This window comes from Boleophthalmus pectinirostris, unplaced genomic scaffold (assembly GCF_026225935.1).
Source record: "Boleophthalmus pectinirostris isolate CB_2022bp ecotype Guang Dong unplaced genomic scaffold, ASM2622593v1 HiC_scaffold_10, whole genome shotgun sequence".
In the NCBI taxonomy this organism is placed as follows: domain Eukaryota; kingdom Metazoa; phylum Chordata; class Actinopteri; order Gobiiformes; family Gobiidae; genus Boleophthalmus; species Boleophthalmus pectinirostris.
In genome coordinates this window covers 22,414,620-22,434,966 of record NW_026570971.1, presented here as the reverse complement: position 1 = coordinate 22,434,966, position 20,347 = coordinate 22,414,620, and the positions used below count along the sequence as shown (strand labels likewise).

Here is a 20,347-nt window from a genome sequence, read left to right as displayed (position 1 = left end):
CGATAGCCGATATAATCGCCGATATATTTAGTGATGTAAAAATTCACTGTAAATGTTGAACTGTTTAAAAAACTTAGGTTTGGCGCTGGTGGATTTTAAATTGGGTTTATTTAGGCAACATTTATTGTTATTCTGCCTCTTTACATCATATTTACAGACAGTAGGTTGGCTTAATGGCATTTTTGCATCACATTCTAGACACTAGTGATGGGTATTCCAGTTCTTTTTAGAGAACCGGCTCTTTTGGCTCGGCTCACTAAAAGCTGCTGGTTCTTTTGGCTCCCAAGTGGCTCTTCAGATTGTTTTGTTGCAAGCAGGACTGAATCAGGACTGAAAAACGACTAAACCGGGACTTATTTATTTTATGCTAAACTACAGTCAAATATGCTCGTTTTTTGTTTGTTTGTTTGTTTTTTTTAATCCTACGTACACGCAAATTTCTCAGTCTCGTTTTTAGCCGCAGCCGCTGTCAAACCACGAGTCTGCACGCGGCGTGAAGAGAAAAAAAGTGAGAGAAAGAGAAAACACGGCTCCCAATAAGGATCAGGCTCCTGTCGTTCCCTTCAAAGAGCCGGCTCTAAGAGTCATTTCGTTCGCGACGGACCCATAACTAGTAAAGAAAGTAGCGCTATTAGCCTTTAGCCGTAAATACGTGTGCGCCGCGGTAATTAATTATATGCGCAAATGTCATAATTCACACCTCTATTCACAGCTCATTTACATATCAGTGCAGGTCCAGTAGCAAATATACGGCCAATATAGTCACTTTAGAACAGACCAATAGAAAACAGTCTGTTTATGTGCATGAGCTACAGCAGCTAACCCATAACAAATGACAAAAACTAGCTTCAGAGTCGACATATTTCCAACACTCACCGCTCATACAGGCTCCTCCTCACATCACAAATCTGCACTAATAAATGTGCTTTTAATCCAGACTCAAACCGATTGTCCGTAAAAAGAATATAATCTCAGTGTTTGGATCTGTGTCTGCAGGTGTAAACAAACACACGTGAGTGACGCGACTCTCTGGTGTGTTCAGGGACAATACGGGCACACACAGACAAATGACTCCGTAGATAAATACTGATGTGGAGCCACATATTAGGACATTTATCTGTCTGTAAATTGGATTAAATGAACAGAATGTAGAGAGTCTAAGCTTTATAACGAGGTATAACATGCCCACGTGAAATATCGGCCCCTATCAGCAGCATATCAGCATATCGGCCGATAGCCGATATGCCTAAAGTTGCCCATATCAGCCGATAATATCGGCCAACCGATATATCGGTCGGACTCTCGTTAGAACATGCCTTCCCACAATAATCTCTGCAATCATCATTGAGTAATTGCTTGACTATTACTAATCTTTTTATTTAATGAACTTTTTATTTAATGTTGGTGTTTACCTAATTAAAATTGTGACATTGTAGAACTTGGATAATACTTCTGTGAAAAGATATTCTCAGAAAGTATTATTGTTGTTGTTATATGTTGAAGTCATAAATTGTATTACATAATATATCTTTTAAGCTGACACACCCTGTATTTGCAAGTTTCAACATGGGCAGTTCTTTGTAGAATCAGACTAAATCAATTTTGAGCTAATTTTTTATATATTGTTTCCCTCCTTCTAGGAACATAGCTCATGTTTTTTTTGTGTGTGTGTGTTTTTTTTTTCTTTCAGAGAAGCTACAAGATGGTACTTGTTTGAAATGTGCAACTGTCAGACTCTCCAGTCAAAAGTAAGAACTATCTGAAATACATTTTTATGTTTGAATTCATATATGAATACAGAAGTCTTACATACTCTGTTGTAAATAACCTGAAGAATGAATAGAATATTGGGCTATTATCTAAAATATAGTACAACAGAGGATAGTAGTTTCTAATCTAAACTACAATAGAGTTGTAGATTTAGATGATAATTATTTAAGATATTCAGTTTGTATGGCATTATACTTTTCTAACTTGCATTTATTTAATTACAGGTGTTTTTATTGCAAAAATGTCTTGACAAACAAATAAGTTTGACCTTTCACTTAGCCTGGTGGTAGCTACACCTACTTGACTCTTATGGAGATTTAATGCCATACTGTGGAACATTCAAGGCAAAATAATAACATCTTTATGGAGACAAGTTGATGGCAGACACTTTCAGAGAAATGTGAACTTTTTAAATGTTATCTTAACTATGTCCTGTTTGCGATAAGTAACAAAATTTCTTCCATGTTTGATCAGGTTGGATGGTCACAGATTCAGCGTCCTGTCTCAACTGTCTGCCTTTGGTCCGACTCGCCTCTCCTCAGACTCCTCTGTACAGCCCCAAAGCCTGGACTCTCAGTTTTTCTGTGCTCTGGTCCCTTCATACCCCCAGCCCTCTGTCACTTCTCCCCCGTGGACAATAGCACAAACAAGGGGCATCTGTGGTGTGCGATGGGTCCACACGTCGTGCAGGAGGTGGGATGACTCCAAAGTGGAAAAGTCTCTACGAACTTTAAAAGAGAAGAAGAAGTTAGAGGAAGGGGGTCCCGTGTACAGCCCCACTTTGGATGCAGAACCGGTCAGACGGACGATAAGACAGAGGGTCATGGATGAGATTAAACATTACTATCATGGATTTAGGCTCCTGTGGGTCGACACCACCATCGCAGGACGAATGCTGTGGAGGGTGCTGAATGGACACCCCCTGTCCCGCAGAGAGAGGAGACAGGTGAGTGGGAGAGGGAGAGGATGGTGGTTAATGAAGTAATTTTATCAACGTTGAGCTCATTTCAGTTATATTGCATGCTGCGTGTTGAGAAGACGACTACAACATTGTCTATCTTTCTTCCTTTTTTACTATGTTATTGCTAAATTATAACATCTGTGCAATTTTGAACATAAAGTGTAATGCTTTTTGCAAAACCAAAACAAAAATCCTCTATTATGCATTTGTTACTCTAGAAGAGTAAGTAGGTTTATTAGTAGGTATAATTTCCCATATTTACATACATACATATACACAAACATATGGGTGTGTGTCTAAATGAGAGTTGCATAAGAAATTAAATATTCTCAAAATTTCAGTAAAAAGTTTGATTTCTGTCATACTATCATGGTCTTAAATTGTCGCTAAAATTGTAGTACTTCAAATCTTAAATGTATTTGTAGTTAATCTGGTATACGGCAAACCTGGGATTTTGCAGATGGATGGATGAAATCCTGAGCATATAATAAAACTACCGGTAACTCCACAGATGCTGCTCCCCATCTACCTGAACATCTGAGATCACAGGGTTAGGGCTGCAGTCACAGGGCTCCAGTCAGACGGGGCAGATGTCTTGTTCCTGAGTGTTTAATCCTCAGTCTGTCAGACCTAATGAGATTAATTAGAGAAACTGGATGCACACTGACTGTTTACTCTCTAGGAGATCCTTCTAAACCTCTTTACCCCAGACCTATGTTGACTTGATAAGCAGGTTATTGAAGTGATTTCAAAAGAGAAGGTCAACTATTTACATTCCTTTGTAAAATTGTCAATTAATCAATTATAAATCAATTAAACCTTTTAAGAAACTGAGTAATGTCACTAATAAGTGTCACTAATAATAGTCCATTTATACAGCAAAAGCTCGGTACAAAGGTCAGGGAATGGTGGACTCAAAGGATACATTCAAAAGTCATGTGGAGGGTCCTGCTAATTTCAAGCTAACAGAATGTTTTTGTGTGGTCTAATGGCCTAATGACTTTTAGGGAAGTTTGATTTAATGTTATGTATTGTAACCACAGGACAACTTTTACATGAATTGGATACATTTTTGATTTACTACTCTTGAAAAAACATAAAAAAAATAAAAAATAAACTCACATTAAATTAGTTTAGCATAACACATAAGCTATAGTTTGAAGCTGTAAATAATTAAAGTGCCCTGCATTCATTCTGTAAGGTATCGTTTTAAAATAGTAATTCTGGTAAGGCTGTATTGAGACTTAGGTGATAATATTTTTGTAGCTAGCTTATTTGATATTTGACGTGTTAGGGTAGTGATATCTCTGTGGGGCTCATTGTGCTGTAGTGTGGCCTGTCTTGATACCGTTTATTTGGATACAAATCTGGAGTGTGCTTCTGTAATCTGAGATACAGGTGCCATGCTGAGAGAGGAGCTCCAGGGTTAGTCCAGGTCAAGATCCAACCATAGATCCTGGTTCGGGACAGGGCCAGCTCTGCTCTTTTGTGGGCTAGACTTGGGGCATGATAGACAGGCTGCTAGACAAGAAAGATTGATTTTTTCTGACATGGCTTTTAGAGCAAAAAAGTACACCAAAACTAACACTGTATACATAGCTGCTCAAATTCCTTTTTCCAATGGCATTTTCAGGTTGTCATTTTGGTGCTGAGTGATATAAACGTACTAGTAGAGCTGCTACAAAAAATCAAAGTCATGCTTATCTTTGAGACTAAACTTCAAATTACACTGGTGTAGGACTACTGTGCTATTAATCATAAATCATACAAGAATTACAAAATACTACAAAATAGTACTTTCTCAGCGTAAAATGTTGCCTATGGGTTGGAGCTTTCTGTTAATATAAAACTGTTTAATTAAACTAAACATACAGTTTATCATGTTTGATTATATATTCCAACATGTGCGATTTTTAAAATACATAAAAATAACAGAACTTGCCAGCATTTTGTTTTGAAATGTTCCTTTTGAATAATTTTGTTCTGCAAGTAATATATATGATTATTTATGATTATATTATATCTGCTATTTATTTTCTAAAATTACAGTACCAGTCTTTCCCACCTCTGACCTACAGGTATTATACAAAGTACACACACACAGAGCAGGTGGGGCCTCTTTGTGGGACAATGAGACTGCACACTTTCTGAGGGCGTGATGTAACTCTTTCTTACAAAACCTGTAAAAACAGACATATATGACCCCAGTGTTTCCTATTATATAAAGATGTCTGAGCCCTGGAGCTACAGTAGACTTAACACTTGAGTGTGAACATTCAGGTCTAGTACACTCATTACCTGCAGCATTTAACTTTTAAAAATGCTGTTGGAAATGTAGAGCACTACTGTCAAGTGGATTGTTGACCATATTGAAAAATGTAGCTAGTTGTTTGATCTTTTTGCTGTGCTCTTATACTCTTGGGGGTTGGGGGAAACAAATGTGGGTGCACATGCAGCGTACTTCAAACATTTAAACAATTAAAAAAACAATGCTTTTGAAAAAATAAAGAATTGCAATTAAATTTGAGAGTTTTAAAAGTATGCTTCTGATATAAACAAATAAATTAGTACAAGAAAACTGTGCATTTCAGAACTTTTGTAGAGGCCTAAGCTGCAGGCACAAGAAGATTTTTGCAGTTCGGTAACTTTGTCGACTCAAATTTAGTAATTCTGATTTAATTGTGATATATTGTGCAGCCCTACTTCTTTCTAGTCCTACTTCTTTCTAATGGACTGAGATGGTTTCAAATCACTTGAGGCACTTTAGTGAGTTAATAAACAAATATAGCACACTTACAGGCAACTGTAAAATGCTTCTGCAATCTCTCACCCCCTGCATTAAGCCCTGGCTCCTTTCTCCATCTTTTCACATGCGCCTGACTCCCTCTGAGCTTTGTCCCAAACCCCATCCTCTGCTCCCATATTCACTTCAACCTGCACAGTTTGCCTCCTTAATCTCCCTCCTTCACATTACAATACTTTAGAGCTACACCTCCCCCAAACTTTGATGTAGGGCAGGGGTAATGATATACATGTCAATAGGCCAGAGGACAAAGGGCTTTTCTCTTGTACCGGTTTAAATCCTTTGCCCTTCTGGCCCTGGGGCATGTTTTCTGGACCCTCTGTTCCGTTCAGGGCGTCACTGTGCATTGGACAGTACGAGCTGTAGTATTTAGGGGTTGTATGGGAGGTAACTAAAAGGCATTGAATTAGGAGTTTTCTGTAGCTTGTGCTCTATGCACCAGGAGCAGGGCTGTAGTGCTGACTCTGGGAACTGTTATTAGAGCGATTGTATGTATGCAGTGATTGTACAGGGACAAAGGAAGATGGGGTCCAGGCAGGTTTTTATACTCACTACGGCCCTCTAGGTGTGAATGAATGAACTACAATACCAGATGCTATTACTAAAACTCTAGGAAACAAGAAAACAAAGTTGAAAATCTGTAATAATCAGTAGGGGTTGTGTGAGATACAATTCCCACAAGAACACACAATAATAATATATTCATTGTGCAGTTTCTTTTACAATTTTGCCCTCACAAAAAAATACTGCTTTTGTTTTGTTCCAGCAGCAGAAAACTAAGGCAGTAACACCACAATGCATCCAGGATATCAGGTTTTAGAGTCTGCAGTAATCTCACATGCATACTGACAGTGTTTCTGATTCTGTCTTCAGTTTCTCAGAACATGTGCAGACGTCTTCAGGCTGCTCCCCTTCCTGGTTTTCATCATCGTTCCTTTTATGGAGTTCCTGCTTCCTGTCGCTCTTAAACTCTTCCCCAACATGCTGCCGTCCACCTTTGAGACTCAGTCGAAGAAGGTACTTCACGGGAGCACAAAGCACCCAATCACTCATCAGATAGTTTGCTGGTGCACTTGTTAACATAAATGGGAGACAGTTTGCTGATTGAGAATAAACCACCCAAACTACATTACAAAGGTATTGGCAGAAATGATGGGCCACATACTTGACATTGATAAAGCAGTTTGAAAAATGCTTGTGAAAATGGACACAACTGTCTCCAGTTTAAATAACTATAACTTTCTTTATTAATTAATGTTACATTCATTTGAATTTATTTCTTACTTTTTCAATTTGAAACCCTATTCTCTCATAGCAGCTTTGCTATTTTTATTTTCTGATCATATTTCTTCTTATAAGGATTAATCAATTACTCTTTAAAGGAAACCTCTCTTATATAGAAAGCTTAGGTTAAAGGTTTACGGTTAATCCTATTACTCTGTTGTCTATTTTAATAAGGGATGTGATAGTGCCACAGCTTTACTGTAAATTACTCTTCTGTAGTTATTTTTAGAATCACCAAGCTATAGTACTACCTTTTTAAACAAATGTGTTTTCTATATTTACAGGAAGAAAGATTGAAGAAGGAGCTGAGGGTGAAACTAGAGATGGCTAAGTTCTTGCAGGACACCATCGAGGAAATTGCTCTGAGGAACAAGGTGGCACAAGGAACTGTAACTGAAGAGTTTTCCACGTTTTTCCAGAAGGTCAGTTGAGTCATGGCTAATACTTGGGTACTGGGACCATCTAGTGGTGAAGATGGTGAACTGTGGTTTCATTTAGTAATTTTAAACAAAGACAAATGGAGGTCATTCTTTGACAAGTTATTTTGCCAACAAAAATGTGGATTGATTGGCTTGTATCTATATTGTTCCTATGCGTTAAATTATACTGTAACTATATTAATTATATAATTATACTGTATACTCTATTCATGGGTTTCAGAATGATGAGAAATTAGGACCGTTGCTATTGCAATTAACAATTTATAAGAATATCTTTTGAATTAGGAAAAAGTGCTTTCCATTATTCCATTGTTTTGTTTGAAAATGCATACATCAGGCCAAGTCCAAATTGTCTTTTCAGGGTGCAGAAAAAGAAGGAAAAATATATTTTGACATTTTCTTTGCTGATAGATCCGTGACTCTGGCGAGCGTCCCAGTAACGAGCAGATCATCCGTTTCTCCAAACTCTTTGAGGATGAACTTACCCTGGATAACCTGACACGACCTCAGCTCGTGGCCCTCTGCCGCCTTCTGGAGCTACAGTCCATTGGCACCAACAACTTTCTCCGATTTCAACTCATTATGAAGCTTAGAGCCATACGCGCTGATGATAAGGTACAATTTCTGTCTCCTTGCTGTCTTTTTGTTCAATATATTTGGTGTGTTAAAAGTACTTTTTCTTTCCAGCTGATTGCAGAGGAGGGAGTGGCGAGTTTGAACGTGAACGAGGTCCAAGCAGCGTGCCGTGTCCGAGGCATGAGGTCTTTGGGAGTCACAGAGGAGAGACTGAGGGAACAGCTCAGCCAGGTAAAACAACAGACAAAAACTTTACTTATAGCTTTAACAGTTTTAACTCATGAAAATGTGTTACTTTACTTTATACATTGTATGATAATTCTTTAGCCTCAGTTCTGTATTACTTACATTAGATTGAATGTATGATTGTTTCCTACCTTTCACAGTGGCTGGAGTTGCACTTGAACCAGCAGATTCCTACATCTCTGTTATTGCTGTCTCGGGCCATGTACCTCCCAGACACACTGTCCCCAGCTGACCAACTCAAAACAACTCTACAGACCCTTCCAGAGATCGTGGTATGTATAACTATATGTATTAGAGCTGTTATAACCTTTTTTTCTTAACAAATATTGGCCTTTCACTCATTACTTAGTCGAGATGGTAACTTGAGTCTAAAAGTGTCTACAGAGAAAAGCCTTACTATAGGTTGCAATTTATGCCACAATCTGCTCAAAATCTCAAATTTAGTAGATCTAGATAACACTGTTTTGAGTTGAGTTATACTTTGAAATGATCCCATACTAAATAATGACAAAATTAGCTCTATGAAAAATGGCTCCAAACCAGGTCTAAACTTGGACAAAACATAGGCATTTAGAAGAAAATAGAATAAACCAATTAAATGAATGCAAGACTATCTTAGAGCTACCTGTCATTATGAACAGGCAGAACACAAAATGACTAATCTCCTTCATCATTGTATTCGCAGACAAAGGAGGCACAGCTAATGGCGGCAGAGATGGAGCTTTCTAAAGTGGACAATAAAACCAAAGTGGAGACCACCCTGAAGGAGGAGGCTGCCATTCGTCAGGACAACAAGGAGCGGGAGATGGAACGAATCGCCGATGCTGCGGAGAAGGCGGCAAAGGTAACTACGGCAACACTATCAGGAATATTAGAGAGGAATAATGGGATTTGACTATTCACTGGTCATATTATAATCCATTTTCTAACATCTACTATACTTGTCTGGTGGTTTTACTTTCTCTAGTTTATGAATTAATGGAAAGGGATAAAATAATGGCACATACATGTACAGAAGATGGTTGCATTTTGTAAAATCCTGATATCTTTTTGTGTTTTTATGGCAGGATGAACTTGATCTTGAAGAAAATCTAATTAAGTCCAATGCAGAAGTTTCTGCTCGTTCAGAGATCCTGAGAGACACTGCTCCTGTTGTAGAAGGCCTAAAGGTAATTCATTTTATATTATAGAGGCTTAAATTTGTTTTTGTGCCCTATTATTATCTTGGTTTCATTTTTTTTTTTATTTCGATACTAAGGCATAATGTGAAGTGAATTCATCTCTTGTGTTTTCATATAACCAACATGCAATGCACACAAAGACCATAACCATTTGAATTTTCTTCCTAATGGCATTACAGTACGAACAGTGGCATACTTTTCACCTTCGCTTCCAGGTCAGAAATAAACCTGCCTCTCTCCTCCAAACCACCGTTTTTCCCCCGTGTACAAAATCTCCCTGGCCTATCCTCAGAGCTCCTCCACAAGTGATCCTAACAGCCCCTGCATCTAATCCAGGCTATTGTTTACTCTAAAATTTCATCATAGACTAGGACTTACTAAAACCTAAGGCGTCTCTAAATGGAAGGGAACAAAATAAAGTTTTATTTCTGTAATGAAGTGACAGTTGATGCTGAGCAGATTCAAGCAGGTCATAAAATGCTTTAAGTCTGTGTTTGCATGTTCTCATATTGGATGGAAAACAGACCAGAAGAATAAAGTAGGATTTACGGAGAGACACTCTGTATTGGCTTCCTACATGAGAAGTCTGCTTTGTTTAACCAAAGTCACAACTAGAGTATGTTAATGACTAATTCTGGATTATTTGCACATACTTATCAATGAAATGTGAGTTTGATATTTTCTTACCTCATGGTTCCTTTGAGTCAGCCTTTCCCTCACAGTTATAGGTTTTGAGGCTCCATAAATGTTGCAGCCCGTGTTGTGATGTGTTCCAGTGCAGTGTGCCTGTGTTGTGGTTTGGTACCAAATTGTGTATTTGAATTTTGAATGTTGTTGTTATTGTAGGATGAGGAAATCACCAAAGAGGAGATTGACCTTTTGAGTGATGCCTGTACAAAACTGAAGGAGCAGAAGCGTCTGTTGACTCTGGAGAAAGAAGAGCTGGAGGAGCTGAAAGATGATGTTCAAGAATACAACGAGGTGACTGATATTGCATTATGTAGGGACAATAGTGTTATCAGGGTTTCGCACAGGTTTCTACTGATACTAAGGTGGCACAAGCGGTACATATTTGAATCTTATTCAGTTTTATTTAAAACAATTCGTGGAGATTATACATTAAAGAATTGCAACTGCTCTATGAAACTACTAGATATATCAATTTCATACAAATTTCATATAACCATTTGCCTTAGTTACATCCAAAACAGTGAAATGCATCACATTTTCAGTTTGTCAAAATAAAATGGTGTGACTGATATTCAAATACAAATATGAACAACGTGGTAATATCAAACATGTTTCCCTTGGGAAGTTAAGCCTCATATTAAAGTTATGTTTTCTCATAGGACCTGGAGGAGATAAAGAAGGAGCTCTCCAAGTCAGGACAGGAGAAGGCTGTGGAGGAGTCTAAGGCCAGTCAGCGTCTGTCAAAGAGAGTGAACCGAATGATTGGACGAATCGACAAAATCATCGGAGAGCTCGAGGAAAGATAAGGTCATTCTGGATGGACAGATGGACACAGGCTCCACCCCCCCAGTCGGGTAAGACCACCACATTCAAAAACATCTATCTAAAATTAAGCTCCACATTGATCAGGGATTATGTTATGATCACTGATGAGTAAAGTGAAGAATACTTATTATTCAAACCTCATAATAAACTTGATGTGTGAGAAGCAGGAGAAAGAGTTTAGAGTGAGGTTGACAACAGTTAAATTGTGATTGCTGGAACACTTGATCAGAGCAACTTGTTACTGTGCACAATGGATTAGCTCTTGTAACATCAATTGTAGAGCATGGATTATCAAAAACTATTGAAATACTTGATAGTCATTTGTTTCTAGTTTGGGATATAAAGGTGGTCATAATGTTGTTCCTGATTAGTTGTCGTTGCTTTCATGTATTTTATATAATTAATTAATTTATGTACATCATTTTATATTATATTACAATTATTTTCCATTTATTTATTTATTTTCAATCTCAAACAAAACATATATTTTATAACTTTGGATTTTATGTAAGCCATTCTTTATATTTATGTTGTATGCTTCATTTACCATCAATACTTCATTTATCTATGTAAAATGGTGGTGGAGATACTGAAGGTTTCCCCAGATAAATGACAAAAACATATTACAATTTTCCAGATTGTTCGTTACTAAATATAGTGATGCTGCCAGGTAAGATCACCGTGGTTACCGCTATTTGCCTGTTTAATACTAACACTGCATCTCTCTGTTCACATCATTCATCTTTAGACTTATGTATTGTAGTTTACTAAACACTTGGTGTTACTGGGACTGGTTAATGGTTGGAAAGATCACTAAATAACAATGTTGGACTGACCCTCTGTGTAGAGGTGTGATCTTCACCAATTAACATCTTCACAGGGGTGATTTGAATCTAATGTTGTAACTAGAGAGATTTTGAGAGTTGCCTTGTGCCTTGAATTTGCTTTTGCATGTTGTCCAAAATCAAAACATTATTACTGCACACAAATGTGCATTGAACATATCGATGTAGGAAGACACAGATTTATAAAAATACACATGGAGAATCCTAAAGCCTTACAAAATCAATTTACCATTACCTTTACTGATCATATGTGGCTGGAGTTAGAAATACATCAGACAAAAAGCACACATTATAGTTGTACAAAACTGTAGCTATTCCAGTAAAAAATGATCTTGGCCAATGTTTATCCTGCCACAATGCATTTCAGTAATAACAATATAATTTAACCAAAAAGCTTCACTGATTCGGTAGCTGAATTGACGTGATTTGGGAAGCGTCATGTTTTGTTTAATATTGCCTCTAACTCTCCACCACCTGTTTACCCCGTGTCCGTGCTGTCACCGTCTCCTGTATGCAGTCTGTTCTGCGCCTTCAGGGAGAATCTGGTGAGCATCGATGAGTTGATCGGAGTCATGAGGCAGATCCAAAACATCCCCGAACACAAACTGCAGAGCATCGCCGACGCACTGGACGACAATAAGGACGGCAAGATTGACATTGATGATGTTATCAAGGTATGGCATCTTCAAGCAGTTTAGTCTGTCGGCGTAATTTAATGCAGCCAGTTCTAACAAAAATGAAAGGGGGGGGTTAAAAAAGTGTAAATAGTTCCCCAATGGATCTTAATCTTAAAAGATCACATTTATATTACAATTCTTGTAGACAGTGTTTTGATAAGTTCTTTTGGGGGTCTTGAATCTCAAACAAAGGAGAATCTTGCTGATTGCACAGCTGTATAAGAAGGTTTTATTTTATTGTACTTGTATTAGAAATGATCCAAATCAAAACTCTTTTTGTAATTTTTTTTACACAGATTCAAAAAGACTGGTACTGTATATTTTTTTATTATGCATTCGCTTTCCATGTCCACATAAACTGACGTATATTTGGTTGTCCATGTTTTATTTGTGAAGTGCCTGATATTTGGACTTACATCACATGCTTTTCGTATGTAGGTCTGTAGGTATATCCATTAGATAAAATAGTGATTACTCTCTTTCCTGTTTTGTGTCCAGGTGGTGGAGCTGATCGACAAAGAGGACATTGACATCTCCACGTCCCAGGTGGCTGACATCATGGTGATGCTGCAGAAGGAGGAGAAACTGATGGAGAAGGAGAAGGCCAAAGACAAGATGGAGAAGGAGATGGAGAAGGAGCAGGCAGTCAACAGGAACGTCTGACGAACTCTGACCTCGGCACGCAAAGACTGGGCATCTTTAGTGTCAATTTAAGAGGAAGTGGAGTGAGGTACCTCCTTCACGACAAATATAAGCGGCTCATTGCCTTTGAAACGCACAGAAAAATGAATTAATAAATAATAAACGCCATGTATGTGATAGCTACTTTGAACTGAAACTGTATCATATGTTGATATTTTGTATAATTTCACTGATTATTTATGAAAGGCAGGCAACACAAAGACTTGAGAGGATTCATTGAGAATATGGTTGAGAAAATATAATATATATATATATATATTGACAGAGAAAATATTTGCTTGAAGTGACATGTCCTCCATTTATGTTGTCAAAGAAATGAGCAAATCATTTCTGGATTTTGCACAAACTGTCAAACCATCGTCATCTCTTCCCTCTGCCATTCCACGTCATCTGATCATCCATTTTGTTTTGATTTTTAAATGTTTTTCTGTTGAGAGCGCAGTATTTTTACAGAGACAGGAGTAGAAGAAATGGTGGCTGCCAATAGAAGTCATTGTTTTTGCGTTTGCTGTACAAATATAATAGCTACCCTCAGTCCCTAACAATCAATGCCCAGAGAATGCTTGTGTTTCAGATTGTTATAGTGGCCATGGCTATACATACACAAGTATAAACAGTTAAGGAGAGGTGTGAAATGTCTGCAGTAGCGATGCTGCTGTTATATGATGCAAATGTGCTGTTGAAATTCTAATCGAAAAACAAAAACCCCTTAAAATATGCCATTGAACTTTGAATGAAACTTGCAGTATATAGTTTTGTATTTAAATATTCATATTTTGTAACTAAGCTTCTTGACGGTATATATGGATGCACTGTCCAAGAAGCACGCTAAAACAAACTTAAATCTGATATACGTTTTGTGCAAAATTTATGTAACTTTGATTTCTACTAGGTAACTTTAACTTTATGAAATGCCAAGGTTGCACTGAAGAATATTTTGAGAATAAAATCTCAAGAATAAATTCACTATCATTTCAAATCCAGATCCCAAAGCCATTATAACTTTTCTATTTAGTTTTGGTAATTGTTTTGAGCACATTTAAAACAAATATACAAAGTGGCCTTTTCTGGACTCTCGTTATTCAGTTATACAATAAATATTTTTGATAGACAGATGAGGGTTGAGTTAGTTTTAGTCCCAAAGTTGTATTTAATTTTGCACTGTAGTGATGGATGAATGTGTGGCTGAGATGTACTCCTCAGGTTCAGTCTTTATACTTTTTTTTTTTTTTACTTTGTTGTAGCCTGAAAATCTCGACTTTTGAATGTGTGTGTGTGTTAAATTAGCACAGAACAAGTAGTGAAGTAAAGGTCATACATATATGACCTTTCTTTTACATTCATTAAGGATTTAAAACATAATTAAACTTATGCATACTATAAATATTTACTAGGAAATACAATTTTTGGACAGTGTTAAGTCAGTACTGTTCTTGCTTTGAGTGTATTTTTTTTTACAACTGAAGGCAGCATCAAATTTACCAAAGCGTTTGTGTAATCAATACTTTCTTTTCTTGGCAAAAGTTTAGTCAAAAACCCAGAAATTAATTTTTATTGGTCAACTGTTTTATAAGGGAGAGATGGATTTAGCAGACATTGACATGAATTAACTTGTCATAACCTGTTAAACAAACTTACTCCTCATAAAGTGGTTCAATTTATAGCGGAGGTATGAAAGTGTTACCAGTTTGAATCAAAAGTAAAACCGTCCTGAAATATTCCAATTAAGATGTCATTAATTAAGAAAGATGAACAACTGATGTATGCAATCAGTTAGGGACGCAACTTGAATGACTGAGGGTGGCACAAGTAGATAGGCACGTGTATCATATGGACATAAGGCTCCCACAGCCTGCTACAAAGCAAGCTGATTAATCTATATGTTTTGCTGAGTTAAAGTGCTTTAAAGGGAGTAAATAATTTTGATATCTGTCTCTCAGTGACATGCAGTAGCACAGTGGAGAATAGGCAGCTGAAAATGTGGGAGAACATATGTAGGATCACCAGCTATAGGTGAACTATGTAACTTTGTGGTGCAGGGTCTGCTACCTTCTTGTCTTGGAAATGTTACTGCTTTGTCTAAAATGTTCCACAATATGGCAGTAAACTTATCTATTTCTATCTTTGTCAAGTTACAGTTCAGATCTGTGGTGAGCTCACTCAGTGTAGGAACGCAGTACTTTTGAGCACCTATAATTGAATAAATGCAACATGGGTGAGTTTAATGTCATACAGTGAAACCTTTCAGGCAAAGTAAAAATATCTCCATAGAAACAAGCTTTTGGTGGACCCCCCCACCAGAAAAGTTTCAGGCATATCACCAAACAAATAGGGCCAATCAGTAGCATGAAATTTCATCTCAGGCTAACAATGAGTCCTATATTAAAATGCCTACAGGTTGTCACACTATTTATTTCTTATTTATTTAATCCAAAATATTGATTTAAGCTTTTCATTTTGGTACTCATTCATTCACAAGTTCATGTAAAAATTTAACCATCTTGAATAAATGATAAACTCCTAAATGTTTATTTGTTTTATTGCCCCTGTGTTCTTATTTAAGTCATTGCTTCTTTTGATTGTTTCGTTCACCAGTTCATCTTAATGCAGTAATGACCCAAGAGACCAAAGAGGAAGCTTTTGGAAATGGGAATACACATTTAAAGTAGATCTTGTAGGTTATTAATTGACATTTAAGAATTTAAGTCTGATGCTGTTATTATTATTTAGTTAAAAGCTTGGCAATTCAGATATTTTCAATCAATATTGGTAATTCCTGCACCTTTTTATGCCATTATAAGTTGTATGACTTAGACTGTATAAATGGACATGGTTAACCCGTTAGCTGCTGCGTTCTAAATGGGAAGTGTTCATGGGGGCGCTTCCGACTCCATCGAATCTGGCTCCAATCACCCCTTTCTCTGGAACTGCTGCAGTTAGCCTCATTATTTGCTCTTAAAATGTTAATATTAACCCGCTCTACATGATCCTGGTGTTTTTATTTCACTTCCAAATTCACTCCTGTCACTAGGATGGTGAGCTTTATTTGACTGGAGCCAAACGCTAGGGATGACGTGAAACTCCCTTTGTGCACTTCTTTATACAGTCTGTCTGCAGTCATCCCCTATCCAACACCCCAACACCTTTCAGTCTTTTCAGTCTCCCTGATGCATGCTACAAAATCCTTCTTCATTGTCAGTCCATCCATATGAATACAGAAATAGTGTTTAGCAAAGCATATCATTGAAAAGTTGTGAGGTAACATTATTATCATGTAAGTCAATACAGTGAAGTTGTACAAATTATAGGTTTTATAAAGTAATGTTGTATACCTGAACCCCATATTGTCCAACTCTACAAGTGAAAATTAGGACATTATACTGTTATCTATTAAAACAAAGAGCTACAGTTTAAAGATACATTGTGTAACTTTTCTGGAGGTGGGTCTGTAAAATACTTTTTTTTCATGAAGATATTACTGTTTTGTCTGGAATATTTCAGTATGGTATTAAACATTTCTGTCTTCATGGAGACCAAACCAGACAGTTACAGGTTAGATCTGTGGGGAGGCAACCTCCGCCTGTTTTTCTCTGTGTTTTTGAGCTATAAAACCACCTGTAATTGAATAAATGTAGACTAGCGCTGTTTAAAGTCATCAGACCCCCAACCAAAATGTTACATCGTGCACCTTTTAAATTATATGAAACAATCAGGCAACCCATTGTACATTTGCATAATGCTTGATCTTATGTGCATTAATGTAATCTGTAGTACCTTGTTATTGTACAATAGCTCTTAAAACAGTCTTCAAATTTACAATCTTGGTCTTGTCTGCTAGTAATACCTATTTTTTTCTTTTTTCATATACCACCATGGATATTTAAAGCTTGTTTTTGACTATATATTCAAATGAACTTCCAACAACAAGAAATGTAGGGCATCTTCTCTTTTCTGGATATGTACTAATTCTTGGTACTATACATGGTACACTCACATGTTTACATTGTTTTACAGAACTCTTATTATAGACACCAAATGTTTGTATTCACTTTTTAACAGGTGCTTCATACAGGAATGGCTTCATAACAACACAAGTGCACAATAAAATCAAGGGCATTCAGCTTGTAATATTTCACACTTTACACAGGTGCTACATAAAAATGATTTTATCTTTTACTTATTATAACTACATTTTTCCTTTCAGCTCAAAGCAGTTTACATCTTTGATGCTTCATGCTCAAATATCATACTCTTTGCATTTGTCATATATTTACCACTTCAATAGCCTAATGCACTTATGCACTTCCCTATTAAATTCAGTGGAACCCATGTAAACATAATCCTTTACAATTTGGTCAAATATTGAGTTTCAATAATTTTCTGTTGAATTTGTGTTTTGGTGTTGGACTTAACTTAGTCATGTTTGGACCTACCCATGTACTTGTATGCCTTTTAATGCTTTCATTTTTAAAAACCCACGGAACAGGCACTTTGAATCAGAGCACTCTGCTTCAGGCTCATAAGTCTATTATTTTGTACCTTCTGTAATAACACGACAACTACATGCAATAAAGCTGATAACTGTTCTTATGTGAGTTTTGTAAATCATTCCAGGAAAAAAAAAAATCGAACCATAAAGTGGTTTATTTGCTCATACTTTGACATCAATTCACGTTTTGTCCACTAGATGGCAGTAGCAGATTGTGAATTTGTCCAGTCTGAACACCACCAAAGGCCCTTTACTGGGATTGTCTCAAGAGTCTAATAATAATAGACAAAGTAATTTCTCAGGTTTTCTAATATTAAGCTTGAAATTTAATATCCAAAACACATTTTCTTTTCTTTTTTTACTTTTTTTATTTGTGTACCCCTTTGAACATCTCAGAAAATGGCATACAATATATTTCTGTGATCCTGACGTCAGAGATGAGATATCCTGCAGCATCTTACTTTTTCTTACATTCTTATTACTTCCTCCTTCTCCCATTTGACGTTCTTTGATTTCTTTCTTGATGTTTTGTTTGTTTTTGCATGGCCGACCCTCGACGCTCCACTGATGGGTAATTTGAAGGGCCCAGCAGGTAGCAGCTCTGATACAAGCAGCAAATGAACCAATTTATGCCTCTCCCAGAGCTGCAGACCCTGACTGTAATAACACTGAGCCCGGAGCCAGTGGACTTCATTACCAAAAGTTTTCTGCCTCTGAGATGAATGAACAATATGGGGTTTTGTAATTCAGGGAAAGTATAGAGTAGCGTGCAGAAGCTGGATTCAGGCTGTAACACAGAAAGGTGTATCAGTGCAAAGTAATTTATGAGAGCACTTCTGACAAGGAACTGGTGTCATGTAGCAGTGATGAACCCAAACATTTTATAATTTTAGAGAAAACAACGTTTGATTATATTATATTATTTAGTTAGTTATTTTTCAACTGAAAGATTTTTGCTTTATTGGAGAAATTCAGTCAGTGGTCAGGACCATGGGTCAAGTAGATCATTTTTATTTTGAGTTTGTGTCCTGAAAAATGGTTCAGTTATATAATCACATATTCTAACACAAAGAAAATTTGACAAAAAGTTAAATTTTATTCATTTTTTTCAGACCATGGTTTAGTTTGTTTTCATACCAGACAGTTTTACCAGCTCTTTGGTCTTCCTCAGAGTGGTCATGTGATGCAGGTGTGTAAGAGTAAAAAAGCCCCCTCGTCTCAGTTTATAGTCCTGTGGGCATGTTTCTGTATTTCAATTGCCTCCTTAATCCAGCAACAATGTTTATTGTCCTCTTTTCCAATTTGTTTTGCATTGTCCCCAATCTATCATGTGGATCTCTCTTCTACAATGGCCAGAAAATAGTAGTCGGCAGTGGCAGAGTTAGCAATTTGGGGACCTTAGGTGAATTTTAGTTTGGGGCCCTCACATAATGCACTGTTTTGTTGGGGTTTTTTTTGCATTTCTTTAATAGTTATTGTCTGTTTTTTCCCATTGATCACGAGACACACACAACTTTATTTGAATTACGGTGGACTGAAAACTTATCTTATTAGTTAGGTAGCCTACTAGATAACCAGAGCTGAAAGTAGTTTTATTATTTTGTTAGTACAATAAAATTTTTGTTTACATCCATTACATATGATTATGATTATGCTATGATTATGTCCAGATCAGACAATCAGATACTATTTTGATGGTGTTTTCTTGTTTAAAAGTAAACTACTCTCATTTAATGTAATGGTAGTGCCGCCTCTGGTAGTTGGTTAGCAACAACCACATATGTCCAGTGCTTTGGATTAGACTTCATCAGTGGTCTTGGGCAGTGACGAATACCCTCTGAATCTTAAAACAATGTTTATTATTAGGGATGCAAGTATTCATGGTTTTGAATACTTGGTAAATGTGTAAAGCTATTTAAAAGTTATTGAAGTTAAGAAAATATTGTACAATTTATCAGTGCCAAATATGTAAACTTATTAATGAATATAATGAATATGAGGATAGTCATTTAGTGCAGCAGTATCCAACCTTTTTTTTTTTTTAGAGACTGGTATTGTCACAAGAGCTTGTCTCAGGGACCTGTTGAAAGGGGCAGGTCCATCAGCAGTGCAAACTGTACAACCCTTAATCCTTTATGTTTTAAAAAGGTCTGATATAACTCATGTTTGGTGTTTATTAGGTTAATTGGCACTACATTGTCATGGTAAACCACAGGGACATATCGATTAAAAAACAAAACAAAAATACAATATATTTTCCTCTGGTTTCCTCTGCCTGGTGGTTGGGGGCCCCTTTTTTAGTGTATGCCTCAATATCTGGCCTGACTAACGGGCCACTACAGGTTGTATCCCTTATGGACAAAGTCAATTCAACACCACAGCTAATGTAATATGGATGATGATTGACAAGGTAACTGACCAGGGGTTAGTAGTAAAAATCTATGACCAAAATGCATTACCTCTGCAGGCAGTTCTTCCACAAATGCGCTTGTCTCAGTAGCAGCAGGTGCAGTATTTTGGCTCCATCTCCTCATGACGTATATTCAGGTGCCCATACAATGCGCCCCCCCGTTCCTCTCTGTCCGTTGAGCTGTCCCTGCCCCTCTAATGAAAATAAATGGTGTTGTATCCGCAGTGCAGTGGGTGACCTGTAGCTCATCTATCAGCATCCAAACTAACCACACACCAAAACACACACAGAGAGAGAGAGCGGTGTGAAGTAAAAAGGGTTGAGACTACACAGGTTTATGAACCCAAAGACCAGTAAGTACATCTGACCTATGCAGACTCATTCATATGCTGAGAGATTGAAGGGCAGACATAATCAGATTTAGCCAAACTTTACTGATCCACAAGGG

The 20,347-nt window shown here is 37.0% G+C and overlaps 1 protein-coding gene across 1 annotated transcript; it reads left to right on the top strand.

Moving 5' to 3' along the window:
• Nucleotides 1–1,627: 1,627 nt before the first annotated feature.
• letm1 (leucine zipper-EF-hand containing transmembrane protein 1) lies at nt 1,628–14,386 on the top strand. Its single transcript, XM_055156001.1, is given in 15 exon segments — nt 1,628–1,748; nt 2,245–2,716; nt 6,408–6,551; nt 7,103–7,240; nt 7,670–7,873; nt 7,946–8,065; nt 8,221–8,352; nt 8,766–8,924; nt 9,148–9,249; nt 10,108–10,242; nt 10,611–10,748; nt 10,750–10,805; nt 11,414–11,446; nt 12,139–12,295; nt 12,797–14,386. Coding segments are annotated over 14 exon segments (1,806 nt in total). The 5' UTR covers nt 1,628–1,748; nt 2,245–2,593; the 3' UTR covers nt 12,962–14,386.
• The last annotated feature ends 5,961 nt before the right edge of the window (nt 14,387–20,347 follow it).